Source organism: Saprolegnia diclina (assembly GCF_000281045.1).
Source record: "Saprolegnia diclina VS20 unplaced genomic scaffold supercont1.98, whole genome shotgun sequence".
Lineage (NCBI taxonomy): Eukaryota > Oomycota > Saprolegniomycetes > Saprolegniales > Saprolegniaceae > Saprolegnia > Saprolegnia diclina.
The window spans coordinates 130602-143527 of NW_008246165.1; the positions used below are offsets into that span (position 1 = coordinate 130602).

Below are 12926 nucleotides of genomic sequence, written 5' to 3' on the forward strand. Positions count from 1 at the left end.
TAGCAACGCTCGTATTCTTTTGCATATGTTTTAATCCCACTTGATTATTGTATGCAAAGTCATTATAAAACGTACGACAATTTCGAAGCGCATATTATATTCCGACGCGATGCCATTGGACGAAAAGCGGCCAATGACACATTTTGTGCCAATTGTCGATCTTTTTGACCAATCGCACAGGTATGCGCACATCAACGCTCGCCCGCCTCTGCCATGCAAGCGCGCGTCCGACTCGCAATCGTTGTCGACTGGGCCCTGCTTCGATCCCGGTTAAGAGATTAGTTTAGCTAGCAGCAATACTCACGCAAAACCCCCGAGAAAATATCCCAACAAAATCATGTAGTCTGCGTGGTCTCTGGTCGCTAGTCGGTGGTGGGGACGCCCAATCTTGCACTCCTTACTCCTTAGCTGCTACTCCAGCGTCGCACGTCGAAGAAACGACGACCTTGAGCGCAATATGACACTATTATATCTACCGAGATCTTGTCGCTGCTCGGTTTCAAAGCATACCAAGATCCACGAGCCAAGATAGTCAGTGCAAAGTGGCGCGTTTCGTCCGGAGTCAACATGTTCCCGCGCGAATCCAAGCCTGGACGCCCATCGATTCCAGGTAGCCGTATCGATTGCAGGGCATAAAAGAATAATCCCCTTACCAGGTATTTGATCGGGTCAAGCCTAAATCGTACAGTAGAACCAACGTCAACGATATTATTCATGCTGCGAGTCTTCTCTTGTCGGCGCCAGACTGTCCTATCTTTACAGAATACTAGTCGAAGCAACCAGATCTGATTGCACCTAGTCTATTTAAAGACAATTCATGTCGTCCCGGAACATGCTGCGGCGGCGTGGCAGCTTTGTCGAGGACGAAGACAACGAGCCCAAGAAGACGCTGGCGCAGAAGGAGATCATCTCCGCGCAGATGATTGGCGTCATCCAGACGCGCCTCGACTCGCTGCGCACTGTCGGTGGGATCGACGACTCTACACACGGCAGACACACTGTCTTGTTTGGTAGCGGACGACCGCGCGTATGGCCTCGAGTGCGACTTGAAGGCCAACATTGACCACTCGTCGCGGCTCGTACGCCCTGTCTATCGTAGCTCCCACCACTCATCGCCGTCGTCTGGCAGGTTGCCCAGCTGCCCGATCCCTATACGATCCGCAGCGCTGCCACGTCACGTTCCAAGACGCCCACGACAGCCATGAACGTGCGCACGCAGATGCTCATGGAGCGACTCTTTGGTCCGGACGACAAGTCCCGCGCCCGCAACGTACGCATGGTGTTGTCGAATACCCACGATTGTCCATGCATTAGAAGACAATCAAGAAATCCAAAGCCGAGCTCCTCAAGACCGAGACGCGGCGCAACAAGCGCGCGAACCTGGAGAAGCAACTGCAGACCAACATTGAGCGGCATGTGACGCGCACCGTCGACAGCGTCTTGTCCTCGGACGCGCGCGGCCAAGACTCGATCGAGCTCAACGCGCGGCTACTGATATCGCACACGATCGAACGCATGCGCATCGTGCAGGGCAAGAAGACGTTCAAGAAGTTTGCGCTCTCGGACCTCTCGTGCAAGCAATTCGAGCACCTCTTTTGGCACGTATTTTACACCATTTTTCGCAAGGTCAATTTTGGACAATTTTGTCCTACCATATTACAAAACGCGAAATAGAAACCAACGCCGACCGACACGTCGTACGACGAGGACATTATGGCGGCCATTTGCGGCCAGTACGTCAAGACGCTCTCGTTCCTGCGGTCGAACAAGGACCTCATCTTCCGGATCTACCCGTACGCGATTGCGAGTGCGGTTTGCAGTGGGTTCCACTACCTCTTTCCGGGCTCGCGGCACCTCTACACCAACGACTTTAAGAGTCAAGTATGTATTCATCGATCCAGGGGTAGGGTTGCATGGGCGTAGGTGTTTGTGCTCATTTGCGAGCTTCTCTTGGGTCTCAAGCTGTGCCCGATCTCGGTGCATACGATGCGCAAGCAGTATTTTCCCGAAGACCTCCTCGACGACTTGCACGCGCCCGCAGTAGCGACGCATGCGCAGACTGCGACCAACAGCCAGCCGGATCTCCTCTCGGCGTTTGGCCTTTCGAGTGCGCCGACGCGCGAGACGGGCGAGCCGGCGCCGTTCCCTCGCTCCAAGAGCGAGTTTACCTTGGTGCGTTCGTCGCTCAGATAGAGACAAAATGCCGATAAAGTTTGTGGTCGTAGCTTCTCGAGAAGATCCCACCGCCGTCGTCCGGCCCGCGCCTCCACCAGCTGCGCAGTCACTTCGACGCGTCGCAAGTGAGCCCGCTCATGAAAGAGTACCTTGCCAACGACAAGGACGGCGTCAAGATGCCGTGCCTACTTCGACGCACGACACCCGTGCCCAAGTGCATAGTAGGTGGCGAAGACACGTTCAAGCGCATGTACAATCTGTCTTATATTATTAGTACAACGACTAGAGATGCATGTAGGTACAACCGCAAAATGGCGCCCGCCGAGTACGCGCACGAGTCGGCCGTGCGTTACAGCGAGTACCGCGCCGACGTGCTGCACTACCAGCGCGACGCACGTCATGCGCTCAAGCTCATCAACGAGGTGAAGTCCTCTTGGCTATTGAAGTCGATTTACTGGGTGTAGACCAAAGACATTGTTCTCAATGGCGGCAAGGCCGCCATCAAGGCGTACAAGACCATCTTGCAAAGCCAAGCCAACGGGTTCTCGGCGTCTCTCGGGAGCCTCGATGCGATTAAAGGCTTCGACCCGCCGGTATCCCCCGAGCGCCTCTCCTAACCTAGTCGCGTCTTCCTAGCCTAATCGCATCTCCTAAACGAATCGATAGAGTCCACGTGGGCATCGACTCGGCTGTGGTTGTCTGTGCTTTCTATGACCAAACAGGATTCATTAGAGCTTGGGTGTCGTCGGCAGCCGCTGCTTGAAGCGAGGAATGTCTTGCACTAGTATCGGGGCCGACGCTGTGTCCAAGAAGGTCTCGAATGGGACGTTGGGCACCGAGTGGGCTTGGCCCACAACGTGCACACGCAGCTTCTGAGCCGACCGCAAGAACCAGTCGTCGTACGTGTGAAGAAGGTCCTCCTGCGTCACAGCAAGCACGGCCGCGGCCATTGCGCCGTCGACGGTGTGTTGGCCGCTGAGGAGTGCAGCCCACGTCTCGTGCGGAGACGACGGCCGCTGCCAGAGGGCATGCACAGCGTCGAGACACAACGCGAGCGCGTCGGGCGAGAGGGCGCGCAAGACGGCGGGGAACGTCGTCTGCAGAAACGTATCCAAGCGGCGCGCGATCGCACTGACATTCCACGTTGCCGACTCGACGAGAATGGCGACACCGAGCACGTTGTGCGTCACCTTGACATAGCACGCCACATGGTAGCCGACTTGGTCGAGCGTGCGCAGCTGGTGGAACAGCGGCTCGTTCATGAGCACCCGAAGGACGTTGGCAATCGCATATGCCCTTGGATGGAGCGCTCCGCACTGAAAATACATCTCGACGCAGCTCGTGGTGTCGTCGCTGTGGGCGCTGGGGACGCGCACGAGAAGTCCGCGGCCGTCGTTGACGGGCAACGTCGACGCCTGGAGACGCTTGGGGCTGTACAATGTGTGGGACCTTGGCGACAGCATCTCTGGCATCGACACCATCGCGACAAGGTGACGAACAAGCGTTATTGCCGTGTCCGTAGAGGCGTTGCCAGCAACATAGCTCGTCAAGCGTGCTCGGGCAAAGAGCTTTGGTGCCGTGATGAACGCAGAGACTTCGCCAAGTGTCAAGCGCCGCAGAGCACGCACAATATCGTCGAGCGCATGGTGCACGGGACTCGCGTCGAGCAGCTGGAGGCGAATGTACGTGGCCAGGGCCCCGACGTCAGCCACGTCGTCGGTGAGCTCGGCGCAAAGCCACTCGACAACGTGGTCCAGCTCGGTTGCGCGAGGTAGCTCGGGCCGCGTGAGCGCGTCGAAGAGGGTCGTGACGAGCGATGGGAGGTGTTGGCGGTAGCCAGCGACACGCACGTGGATGCTGCCGTCTTGCACGCGGAGGCTGATGTCCATGTCAGCGCATTGCGCGAAGTACGTTGTCTCGCGCAGCCGAAGCTCGGCGAGGCGGACATAGACCAACAACGTTGCGTGCGCATCGAGAGACGCTTGACCGAATGGCAGCACGAGCTGGAAAAATGCGGTGACGCGCGGCGACAAGGTACTGCGCTGGAGCCAATGGCGTCCAGGAACGTCCAGTCGCTTTGGCGTGGCGTCCGAACTCTCGGTTTCGATCGTAAAGTCGGTGGGCACGAACGGATTGCGCTGTGGGAGGCGGTAGGGCGCCGGGGTCGCCATGGTCCATCGCGCAAGGAGCTTTGCTGGGATCCGCGCTCTCTCATATGCAACTTCGCCCCAGGGCTCCTACAAAGAAGGCGTCAGCAAGACGCCGAAAATAAGACAATCTGAGCACCGTGCACGGCAACCGAGCGGAAAGCCCACGAATGTCGGACGAGTGGACGGTGGTGCGGAGCGCCACCTGCATGTTGGTCGGCACCAGACACGTGAGTAGCGAGGCGATGGCTGCGGGGTTGAAGGGCTGGTACAGACACGGTCCCAGGTGCAGACCCAACAGCTCTTTCCGGTCAATGTCCAGGCGGTCGAGCATGTACGTAGCTAGTGCTTGGACGCGACTGATGGCGTCAACGGGGGCCGGAAAAGCAAAAGCGACTTTGGCGGTTGCTTGAAACTCGGCGTGGATCCAGCTGGGACAATTCGACGAGCGCTGAAAATGATGCAAAATCGAGTAAACGTGCGACACAATGATGTCCCAGTGCGCAACACCGAGGAGGCTCAAGTCGATCTCGACCTCAAACATAGAGCCAAACGAGCCGTGCTCGTAGCCCTGCGTCTCGGCGATACCGGCTTCGATCCCCGTCGCCCACCCTTTCTGGCGCAGCTAGATCGCAGTCTTAGCACCTCGACGTCATCATGAACGTACGTAGTAGAGAAGCGATTTGCTGCCTTCGTGCCGCAACACATAGCGAATGTATTCGGCGGCCGCGAGCTGCGCCTGGCGGGCTCGGCCGGTGGTCGTTGGCGGCAGGGGAAAGAAAAGATACAAACCATGCGTCTCCGATATGGACCCAAACGTGAGCAGTCGACGGGGGGATGCAAGCCGCGGCAGCGGCGGATACCGCAGGCCTGGCGCAGTGCAGCTGGGAATGGCGCCGAACGACGCTCGAACGCACTGCGCCATGGTCGCCAAGGGTAAGGAGCTGCACACTGCAAGCTTCATGCGCTCTGCCGTGTAGTGTTGCTCGAAAAATCCGCGGAGGGCCAACCGCACGTTGATATTGTCCTTTGAGGGGGCGTCCTTGAGACTCGCAATGTTGCCCCACCCAAATTGGTGGTACGGGTGCGTCGAGCCATCGCGTCGTCCTGCGTCACAGAGCACTTGCTACATACATACATGTAGGCACGACGCTAGGCAGCAAAGTACCTGCAGGCGCACGCGGTCGTGCTGACCCGCCGACTGGAACTCATCGTCGACTGCGAGGAGCTCGCGGTCCATGGCCTCTTGGAGGAGGAGCGGGGCGATGAAAAAATTGGCAAAAATATCGAGCGCCTTGGATAAACCGCGTGGCGCGACTTCGAAGAAATACTTGGTCACTTCGCAGTCGGTCGCTGCGTTGCTGTAGCCCCCGTAGCGGCTCAGGTAGGCTTCGAACGCGTTCTCTTGCGGGTACTTGGCGCTGCCTACGCCGGCGTCTGCTTGGTCAGCTTCAAGGGTAGCCTACATACCCATAAAGAGCATGTGCTCAAGGTAGTGCGCCAAGCCCAAGAGCTGCGGCGGGTCGGCAAACGTGCCCACGCCCACGGTAAGGCAGGCCGCCGCCATCTCGGCCACCTCGTGCTCGTCCTCGCCTGGCGCCGCTAGTGTCGGGGGAGCGTGCACCAAGAGGACTTCAAGACCGTTGGGCAGCTCAAGCAGCTCGTAGGCGCTCGTGTCGCTCGGCGGTTTGGACGCGTCGACGACCGACGTCATGCGAAACGAGACCAACGATGGTCATTCACATCGAGAGCGGCTAACAATAGCTTATATTCGGCAGATGCCGAATCCACGTGGCAGTCTGTGGGCGACGCAAAAATACAGTGTTTCAAAATCCTGTCACCTGTGACAATGCATGCTCACAATCCGACTCATTATCAAGTCAAAGAGGTGTATCAGCCCAATGGCGAGCTTCGGAGACATCCTGCTGGGCTGCCCGCCCGTGGCCGCCATCATCTTTGGCTACCAAGAGGGCATCACCGAAGACGCTTTGCCGTACTTTGACCACTTCCACGAGCACGTGCTCTACGCTACACCCGATGGTCACCATGAGGCCGTCTTTATGTTCCTCAACGAGTCCGGCGGCGTCGAGCGCCTCCAGCCCGCCGAATTGGCCTTGCTCGAGCAGCGCGACAGCCGCTTTCCACTGCACTTGGTCATCTACAACGGCGATTTAGAGGCCACGCAGCGCCTTGTACGCGGTGCCCCGTCCATCGTCTCGGTCGACGCGATCCACTGCGCCTTCCACCGCGGCCGCACAGCGATCGCAAAGTACCTTCTCGACGTCCGCGCGCGCTCGCCCACACTCTTTGAGTCGCCATCGTCGTCAGCCACAACGCTAGACCAAGCGCAGCGCAGAGTTCTCTGCCGCTACGACGACGTGGAGCTTCTCAAGCTCTTTGACGCGTTCGCGTCACCAACGTGGTCGCGCGACAACTGCGTGATGGTCTTCAAGCATCGCCGCGCACACGTCGCCGAGTACTTGTACAAGCACCACGAAGCCAGCTGGGCGACGCTCGATGTGTGTACGTTGGCGAGCGAGTGTGGCCTCACGGGCATCTTGCGGCTTCTCGCTGCACGCGGGGCTCTCACGCCAAGGGCCATTGACATTGCGACTCAGTATGGGCGCGCTGACGCAGTGGCCTTCTTGCGCACCGAGTGTGGCCAAGATGTCTCGAATGACGTGTGGGTCAAAGTGGCGAACAGTGGGCTCGTCCGAGTGCTGGAGCTCTTGCCAGTACCTGCGGACGACGAGATCGTGACGGCCGCCGCCAAGTACGCCGCTGCAAACGGCCAGCTCAACGTGCTTGGGTTCCTTACGTCCAACTCGGCTGTCTCGCTGAGTGGCGCCGTCCGCGCGGCGGTGGCAGCCCACCGCGCCAACGTCGTTGACTTTGTGCTCGCGCTCGATCCGACTGTCGACGTCGGGTTCGCCCCCACCCACCCAACCTTCTTGACGTGTCTCTTGATCGCCGCCCAGCAAGGGCGTCATCGCGTCCTCGAGATCCTCTTCGAGCGGAAGGCATTCACGCCGACACGGGCGATCGTCGACGCCGCCGCGTCATCCGGCAGTGTCGAGCTCGTCACATGGCTGTGCACGGTGACCGCCGACATCGTCACGCAGACCCCGAGCGCGCTCGCGTTGGCCGTCGCCTTGGGGCATATCGACGTCGCCGACGTCTTGATGGCCCACGGGCTTGTACTCGACGCCGGCACCGAGATCGCCGGCTTGCACGTTTCCAAATTGGACGCAGTGCTGGCTTTTGCGACCGAGCACCGACTGCCGATTGCCATCAATTGTCTGCACATGGCGTGTGCCAAGGGTCTTGTCGACGTCGTCGCACGCCTTCTTCCGCTCTTTTCGCCGGCGACGGCGGCGTCCATGGTGGACGTTGCGTTTGGCTGCAGCCGCCCGGACGTTCTCCGGCTCTTGGCGCAGCATGGTGCGCCGATCACGCCCGAGATGCTCCTCCGGGCACTCGAATGCGATGCGTGGGCCTCGTTCCACGTTCTGTGCGACCTTTGCCCTGTCACGGACGCCGTACTGGCACGCGCGGTGCGACTCGCGACCGATGACGTGGCGCGACTCCAGTACGTCGAGTACTGCCTGCCATTACACCCCCCAAGCGTCGTTCGAGACCTCGTGCGCTCGTGCCCAACTCTTCACGTGCAGCTTCTCGCGACCCTCTTGCCAGCTTGCATGCACCCCAATGAGCCTCTGGACAACTTGAAGTTCCTCATCGAGTTGAGCGACGCGGCGTGCAAAGCCTCGAACGCCACGTTTCGGCGACTGCTGTCATTCATTGCGATCGAAGCCGACCGCGCAACGTGCCCGCTACCGGCATCGATCTGTGTGACGGCGCGCGGGGAACTCTCAGCGACGCAAACAGCGCTCGAGGCGTGGTGCCCCACGGTAGCTCCGGCATGTAGTAGTGGCTGACAACCTCATCGAAATATTTGGTTTCATCAACATCTCACTGCACACACTGCGGTCGTTGAGAGCTGTCGAGTGACGCTTGGTAATTTTACGGTTACCTGGCTGCTCCATCCAAACAAGATGAGCAAGCCGCCGTCGCTCTCTCGGCGCAACTCGCTCTCGAATTTGCTGCGTCGACCGGCGTCCGACGATGCCAACCGCGGCAAGCAGCTCTGGGGCAAAGTGCGCGAGAACCTCCAAGTGCTCGTACCGCCCAAGCCGACGACGCGGTACCGGCGCGTCGCGCGGCCGCCGCTCATGCTGGACCCGCACAGCGACTTGAAGCTGCAGTGGGACCTCCTCGTCGGCGCGCTCGTCGTGTACACGACGGCGGTCGTCCCGTACCGCGTGAGCTTTTCGATTGACGCGAGCGGCTTCTTCTACGTGTTTGAGACGCTCATGGACGTCGTCTTCACGCTGGACATTATGCTCTCGTTCCGAACAGGGATAACGTCGCCGGTCACGGGCCTCGTCTACTACAACAAGCAGCACATTGCGCTTGCGTACCTCAAAGGCTGGTTCCTCATCGACTTTGTCTCGACCGTGCCGATCGCAACAGTGGCGACGCTTGTCGACCCGACGCTCAACTCAAACGCGCTCAATACCGCACGCGTCTTCCGCGCGCTCAAGCTCGCCCGGCTCCTCAAGCTCGCCCGGATCCGCAACATTGCCCACATGCTGGCCAAGTGGGAAGAAGAGGTACGCAATTTTTTTTCGATTTTTGATTGTTGGATTTTTATGGGTTTGGAATTTGAAATGAATGGATTCATACAATATACTGTGGCGGCGTAGATGTTTGTGAACGAAAGTCTCCTCTCGCTGCTCAAGATTCTCTTTTTCGTATTTTTCCTGGCGCACATTGTCGCGTGCGTGTGGTTTTACGCGTCGACGGCCAACCCGTGCGATTTTTTATCGTGAAAAATGGATATACTCATGGGACACAATGACTAGCCATTCGTGGGCAGCGACCATCGGTCTCATGGACGAGAACCACGGACACAAGCAGACGCTGCAGTACCTCGTGTCGCTCTACTGGGCCATCGTGACCATGGTATGACATATTGCCGTCCAGTCGCTCGACATAGTGTACGTAGTCGTCGGTCGGGTACGGCGACGTGGTGCCCCAGACGAAGCTCGAGATGGCGATCGCGATGTTTGTCATGGTCATTGGCGTCGTTATGTTTGGTTACGTGATTGGGAACATCACATCGCTCGTTGACAACCTCAACGCGAGCGGCCGCATGCAGCACGAACGCATGACCCTCATCAAGGAGTACATCATCGTGCGCAGTCTGCCCAAGATGACAGGTCGTCCTTTCTCTTGATATCTTGCTATCTGCAACCCGACGTAGCCAAGCGGCTTTTGGACCATTACGAATACTACTACCGGCATCGCTCCGTGTTTGACGAAGACGCCATTTTGAAAAACATCCCGAGCATCCTTCGGCACGAAGTGGTATCGAATATTGTTGATACTGGACGATGCTCGTCCAATATAGCGCGTAGGTCCACCATGTTCTGCGCAAGTTTGTGGCGCGCATCGACTTTCTCTCCGAGTTCCACGAAGGCCTCGTGAGCGACATGGCCGTCGCGATGCACCCGTTCTTTGTCGTCAAGAACGAGAGCATTTTCGTTCAGCACGAGATCGCGGCCCATGTTTTCTTTCTCATGAAGGGTATCGAACCCTGTACCAGCTGGTGCGGAAACAAATGTTTGTCGCTGATTAGGGTCCGCGACGCTCGTCAAGTCGTATGTGAACCAAATGGGCGAGACGGAGCTCATGCAGCTCTCGCCGGGCGTGCACTTTGGCGAGATCGAGCTCTACCACCTGCGCTTTGGCCGCGGCGTGCGCCTCTGCACGGCCATGGCCAAGACGTACTGCGAGCTTACGTTTCTGTCCCGTCAAGTCATTGCCACCATTGGTATAGACCATTATCAGTACTGCGACACCCACCAATGGCATAGGCGAAACTTGGCCCGAAGTGCTCATTCACTTTGAAAAGACCGCGAATCGAAAGGTCCGCCTCATGGCCAAGCGCGGCCAACTCGACGAGTTCAACACGATCTTGGACAAGAAGCCGTCGGCGTCGAGTCTTCGGCACCGGCGCACGGTCGACGCCGCGGTACGACTGAATGATTCCGCCTGCGCCCGCTCATCTAATCGATGTAGCGAGCCTCTCCGTTAGAGCGGCGCGATGGCATGTCGCTGCCGCTGCCAGCGTTTGCGACCATACCCTCGATCGACGGCTTGCAAGCCATCGACTTTGGGTCGTCGTCGTCGGACGACAGCGGCGACGACGAGAACGAGGACGTGAAGCGCGTCAGCAGTGCATTCCAGCTCGACACGCAGATCGCTCGGATCCAAACAGCGATCCGCCCGCTGGTCAACGAGCAAAAGGTAGGAAACGACGTCCGAGGACTCCTATGTCACTCAAACGAGGTAGCTCGCGCATCAAAATTGGATCGTCCACCCCCACGACGCGTTTCTCATCAACTGGCAGCTCACGGTCGCCACGGGAATCATATACTCGACCATCATGGTGCCGTATCGCATTGGGTATGGATCTAGTCCTGGATCTATAGCTCATCTGGGCTAGCTTCAACTCGGATCCGTCCGGGCAAGGGCTCGGCGTCGACCTCTTTGTGGACTTTGTCTTCTTCATCGACATCATCATTTCGTTCCGGACTGCGTTCTACACGGCCGAGCACCAGCTCGTGTACCAAGCGAGGACGATCACGTTTGGGTACTTGCGCGGCTGGTTCTTCATCGACATTGTCTCGACCGTGCCCATCGACACGATCGGCGGGTGCGTCCTCGACTGGCTCCATATATTTTCAAAGTGGACCAAACTAGTCTCTTCTTGTCGACCGCCTCGTCGGCCAAGGTGCTCTCGTCGACGAAAATTCTGCGCATTTTCCGCATTGCGCGCATCTTCAAGCTCATTCGGCTGCTCAAGATCGGCAAAGTGTTTGGCCGCGTGCGCGACGCGATCCAGGTCCGCTTCGCCATGGCCGTGGCCCCTCATGGGACGCGTAGCTGAGTCCGTCGAGCGAGCGGCTCCTGAAGCTGGTCATGATTATGGTGCTTTTCGGGCACTGGAACGGGTGTATCTTCCACTTCATCATGCTCCAAGAGGAAGATCTCGGGTGCGTCGCTCGTCACCGCCGGAGATACAAGGCGGCTTGTCTAGGCTTCGGACGTGGTGCACGGAATATTTTTTCCCGAAAAACGAAGACCCGGGGCTGTGTTCGAACCGCGTCGCGCTGGGCGACCGGTACTTGGCCTCGGTTTACTGGGCGTTTACGACCATGGCGACCGTCGGGTACATTGCTATTGGTCTAGAAAAATACTGATAGACCGTGCAGCTATGGGGACATTCACCCGTACCGGTTCTCGGTGAGCGAAATTCTGTTTACGATCGTGTGTCTCTTGGTCAACTCGACGATTTACGCCTACGTCGTGAGCGGCATCATCGAGGTCATCTACAACTACGACCCGAGCGCGCGCGAATATAGTAACCGACAGAACGCGATGAAGGTATCGACCACTGGTGCATCGCCTATTATAACATAACGTCTATTAGGATTACGTGCGCGAGTCGGGGCTCTCGGCGCGGTTGAGCCACAACGTGCGCCACCACTACGACTACCTCCTCTCGACCATGTGCCTCTTGCCCGAGGAGAAAGTACGCGCCGGTTATATGTCTCGTCTATAACGCATTTGTATCATTGCACTAGATCTTTAGTCAGCTGCGCCCGAGCCTCCGCTTTGACTTGGCGCGGCTCGTCGCGTCCAACACCTTTCTCACGATCGGTCTCATTGCTGGCATGGAGAAGCGCTACAAAGGTATACGTCACGACATAATTTGGGATATATAAGCAGGACAAATCATGATTAGGCTTTGTGAGCTACGCCATGTTCCTCCTCAAGCCGCAGCTTGTGCTACGCAGCGAGCGCGTCTGCCACAGCGGCAGCCCAGGCACTGAAATGTACTTCATTCTGGACGGCGAGTGCGAGCAGCTCGACAAGGACAACCGCAACGCGCGTGTGGTCGGGTATGCAACAACATGTGGTTTGGTGTTGATGCTTATGATGTTGATCGATACCATGCGTAGCGAGGGCGGGATCATTGAGGCGTACGCGCTTCTCGCCCATCCCGACGAGCACTACCGCATGGAGAGCTCCGTGACGGTCCTCACAAAGTCGTGCGAACTCTACTCCTTTGCCGTCCACGACTTTCAGTACAATATTCATGTATTGAAGACTGTTTAACGAATGGCTATAGGACAATTGCGTCCATTTCGCCGGCGATCTCGTCCAACATGTCGTACGAACTCGCGCGGAGCATCATCCAAGACGACTTTTTGAGGCTCACAGAGCTCCAAGCCCGGCGCGTGGCCGCCGCGATCGAGCACGAGAAAAAGTACCACCCCGTGGCGACCCTACCCCTCGACAACCTGCCGAACGTGGTTTTGACGACGGTCAAGGCGACGACAGGCGACACACTCACGATGCACATCAAACAAACCGTCCACAAGCTGGCCGTGCAGACAAGCCACGCCCACCCCGCGGAATAAATATCAAAACGCCACGAAAACTACATTTCAAAGTGTTTGTTAGCTTGCTGTC

At 58.0% G+C, this 12926-nt stretch overlaps 5 protein-coding genes across 5 annotated transcripts in view; 3 read left to right on the plus strand and 2 right to left on the minus strand.

Annotated features, from left to right (window-relative positions):
* Nucleotides 1-798: 798 nt before the first annotated feature.
* On the plus strand, nucleotides 799-2869 carry SDRG_15679 (hypothetical protein). Its single transcript, XM_008621858.1, has 9 exons — nucleotides 799-965; nucleotides 1015-1079; nucleotides 1130-1270; nucleotides 1315-1626; nucleotides 1675-1881; nucleotides 1924-2172; nucleotides 2226-2425; nucleotides 2474-2597; nucleotides 2640-2869. The coding sequence occupies exons 1-9, from the start codon at nucleotides 818-820 to the stop codon at nucleotides 2790-2792; spliced, it is 1599 nt and encodes a 532-aa protein (XP_008620080.1). The 5' UTR covers nucleotides 799-817; the 3' UTR covers nucleotides 2793-2869.
* Nucleotides 2870-2881: 12 nt separating this feature from the next.
* Nucleotides 2882-6046, minus strand: SDRG_15680 (hypothetical protein). The gene is made up of 5 exons (XM_008621859.1): nucleotides 5793-6046; nucleotides 5491-5747; nucleotides 4990-5448; nucleotides 4462-4947; nucleotides 2882-4412 (listed from the first exon to the last, which is right to left on the minus strand). The coding sequence occupies exons 1-5, from the start codon at nucleotides 6034-6036 to the stop codon at nucleotides 2904-2906; spliced, it is 2955 nt and encodes a 984-aa protein (XP_008620081.1). The 5' UTR covers nucleotides 6037-6046; the 3' UTR covers nucleotides 2882-2903.
* Nucleotides 6047-6203: 157 nt separating this feature from the next.
* Nucleotides 6204-8298, plus strand: SDRG_15681 (hypothetical protein). The gene has a single exon (XM_008621860.1). It carries the CDS (start codon nucleotides 6224-6226, stop codon nucleotides 8258-8260), a length of 2037 nt encoding a protein of 678 aa, XP_008620082.1. The 5' UTR covers nucleotides 6204-6223; the 3' UTR covers nucleotides 8261-8298.
* A 79-nt stretch (nucleotides 8299-8377) lies between these two features.
* On the plus strand, nucleotides 8378-12874 carry SDRG_15682 (hypothetical protein; the record flags this gene model as incomplete). Its single annotated transcript, XM_008621861.1, has 20 exons — nucleotides 8378-8995; nucleotides 9089-9195; nucleotides 9248-9347; nucleotides 9391-9604; nucleotides 9649-9752; nucleotides 9803-9971; nucleotides 10024-10218; nucleotides 10262-10419; nucleotides 10467-10694; nucleotides 10741-10853; nucleotides 10894-11103; nucleotides 11151-11292; nucleotides 11334-11443; nucleotides 11488-11619; nucleotides 11663-11834; nucleotides 11881-11982; nucleotides 12035-12143; nucleotides 12196-12352; nucleotides 12413-12538; nucleotides 12583-12874. 20 exons carry the CDS (start codon nucleotides 8378-8380, stop codon nucleotides 12872-12874), a joined length of 3558 nt encoding a protein of 1185 aa, XP_008620083.1.
* Nucleotides 12875-12877: 3 nt separating this feature from the next.
* SDRG_15683 (hypothetical protein) overlaps nucleotides 12878-12926 on the minus strand; it is a gene marked incomplete at its 3' end in the record, with an annotated part of 2000 nt that continues 1951 nt past the window's right edge. Inside the window, exon 2 of the mRNA XM_008621862.1 lies at nucleotides 12878-12894. Within this exon, the coding sequence (XP_008620084.1) occupies nucleotides 12878-12894 (17 nt within the window). The remainder of the gene's footprint in view (nucleotides 12895-12926) is intronic.